We start from the raw sequence: 2,757 nt of genomic DNA on the forward strand, positions 1-2,757 counted from the left end.
ACACTCATCTTCAAATCGCGCTAAACAAACGCTATAACGACGAACGTGCTCAATAATACTTGTGACTGCAGATCAATTACTCACTGTCTATACACACATTACCTCCCCGCGTCACGTTGTCCCCTCTTATATATACCCGCCTACCCCATCTAGCAAACACTAGAGCATTCATGAAGAAACAAGATAGTTCTAGAAACGTGGCGTCACAGTGGTCATGTGACTCGCTGACGCAACAGTACATTTTATAATTTGATATATCTTCCTACGAGAATATATCCATGTTTTTCTTTTATCTATCTTAAATAGTTGCTGTTATATTTGATATTTTTATTTTATTTTATTTTATTTCTTTACATTTGTGTTTAACTAAAGCAAACCATTAATGTACTCAACTTCTTAAAAGATCTTGAAATTGTTGATGAAAGACTATCATGTTATCCACAGGAAGACTCCCTTAGATTTGTCAAATCAAAATTGTATACCATTTTTGCATCAGTCTTTAATTTTCTCTCTAATATGATGCTTTTATAAGTTTTAAAACTTTCAAAGAATTAAAAGTGGAGACATCCAAATAAGAAGAAAATTGAAATTCAATCTACTCTTTCTCCTTGACTGTAAGCAGTCGTTACCAACACTTATCATGGGAGGATTTACTGACTACCAACACTTACTGTGTGAGGATTTACTGGTTGGCAACACTTACCATGTCTAGACTTTCCTGTTGATAAGGTGGTTTACCATCAATCATTTCAATAGCCATAATCCCAAGTGACCAAATGTCAACCTTCGGTCCATACTGTTTCCCTGTTATTACTTCTGGAGCCATCCAGTGATAAGTGCCAACCTGTGATGTTCGTTCATTTATCTGAGCACATAATCCAAAGTCAGCTGCATAATGGAAAGAATCAAGAACAAAGTTATCATGTGAGAGAAAAATAAAACAGAAATAACTTCTAAAAAATTGCTAGTCTTAATCTTAAGGTGTATTAATAATTGTTACAGTTTTGTAGTTAGTTCATTAGGCTCAACGTAGTTAGCAAAAGTTAAAGATTTTTACAATTACTTTAACTTTATCCAACCAGTTATATAATACCCTTTTAATGACAACATTAATTTCACATTCTTTTTGTTGAGTCTCCTCCTGTCAAATCACCTATATATCAAAACTATCTTTCCACTGTTCAGACTTATAATTTGTAACAAAATAATATTCTAGTATCATTTGTTATAGATAAATTAATAAAAGAAATATTTAAATGGTTAACACTTAATTTTGATTTCTTCTGCTTCTATTACAAATTTTGATTGTAAAATAGAAATATTTAATCTTCAAAATGCACAAATAAAATTTGTCAACATACGAAAAATTGTTACAAATCTGCTCTTTTTTATATATGTCTGTTGCTTAGTTCCAGAACAAACAGTTTCTAATAAAATGTTTTTTTTTAAGTTGCTGGTGTTAAAAAATGTAAAATCCAAATAAATACACAATTTGTTTTATAATTTCCAAACATCTAAGGCCAACAGTTATAAATATAGTCTGAAAGTGAAATTATTTTTTGCACTATATTTACCATGGAACTCCCTTGATTCCTCATATGGATTGTACATTTCTAAACTTTTAGTTATTAAATCAGAAAACTTTCTTGCTTACACATCTTCAGATAATCAATGATAATTTCTTTTAATAATGTAGGCTAGTATTATTGCTAATAAGCATATGTATGTAAAACCTGGCTTTTATGTCAAGTTTTAATCATAAACAGTACAATATATAGCTATGTCAGTGGTTGTTTTTATTTCATTATATATTGTAAGTTTACCAAGAAAAATCAAATTAAGATTAAAAAATATTCATTTTTTTACATAGCTAGAAAGAGTTTATTTTTGGTTAGGAATTCTTTTTTCAATAATATTTAGAAATTTGATATTGAAGTAAAAATTTCTATAATAATGTTAATCATAAAAATTATCATTGTATCACAATATCCAAATTCAATACATCTATATGTATGATAATGTGCAAAGCCTTCTTTTTATACTTCTGTTCATCATTATCTTTTATGAATTACTTAACATGTTACTGTTTAATTATAGAGGGTTAACAAGATTGTAGTGATAGTATGGCAAAAGACCCTACAGTTAAAAGTTAACAATATAATATGTACGTTCAAGAATTAAATGCTTGTTAATGTATACAGTGTTGTCAAATGGTCATTGTTGTTGCTGTCATCTAATCCTAACAATGTCTAAATGGCTCCAAAATTAAAACTTTAGAGTAGCTGAACACCTTGTACAAAGATTTGTCCATACTGATGTCATGGTTGTCAAGAGATGGGGATTTGGTAATAGTGCATGAAGCAGATAGTATTTGTGTGTTTTGTAAGTAAGGTATATTCTACCTCTATAATGCTAGTGTCACTAACAGTATTGGTTACAATGTTTAATATTGTATTATGTTTCCATTATATATATATACATATATATTTTTTCATCATCAGAATTATTTTGTGTTGTTAGTCATCAAGTCACACTCCTTTTTCAGGTATTGTATCTAATAGCAACAAATGGGAAGCCAGACATTGAAAAAAAAGATAATCTGTCTCCACTCTTACAAGATTTTCTTGATAAATGTTTAGAAGTAGATGTAGACAAACGACCCACAGCCTCTGAACTCTTAAAAGTATTGTAAAAATTACTGTTATATTAATAGGCCATTTTCTTTTGATTTGAACATTTTATCCTTATGACATAAAA

At 29.3% G+C, this 2,757-nt stretch overlaps 1 protein-coding gene across 1 annotated transcript in view; it reads right to left on the bottom strand.

Annotated features, from left to right (window-relative positions):
- Positions 1–2,757, bottom strand: part of LOC106474815 (serine/threonine-protein kinase PAK 3-like) — a 23,873-nt gene that overhangs the window by 2,654 nt on the left and 18,462 nt on the right. Inside the window, exon 5 of the mRNA XM_022403113.1 lies at positions 704–888. Within this exon, the coding sequence (XP_022258821.1) occupies positions 704–888 (185 nt within the window). The remainder of the gene's footprint in view (positions 1–703; positions 889–2,757) is intronic.

Source organism: Limulus polyphemus, unplaced genomic scaffold (genome assembly GCF_000517525.1).
Source record: "Limulus polyphemus unplaced genomic scaffold, Limulus_polyphemus-2.1.2 Scaffold7719, whole genome shotgun sequence".
NCBI lineage: Eukaryota > Metazoa > Arthropoda > Merostomata > Xiphosura > Limulidae > Limulus > Limulus polyphemus.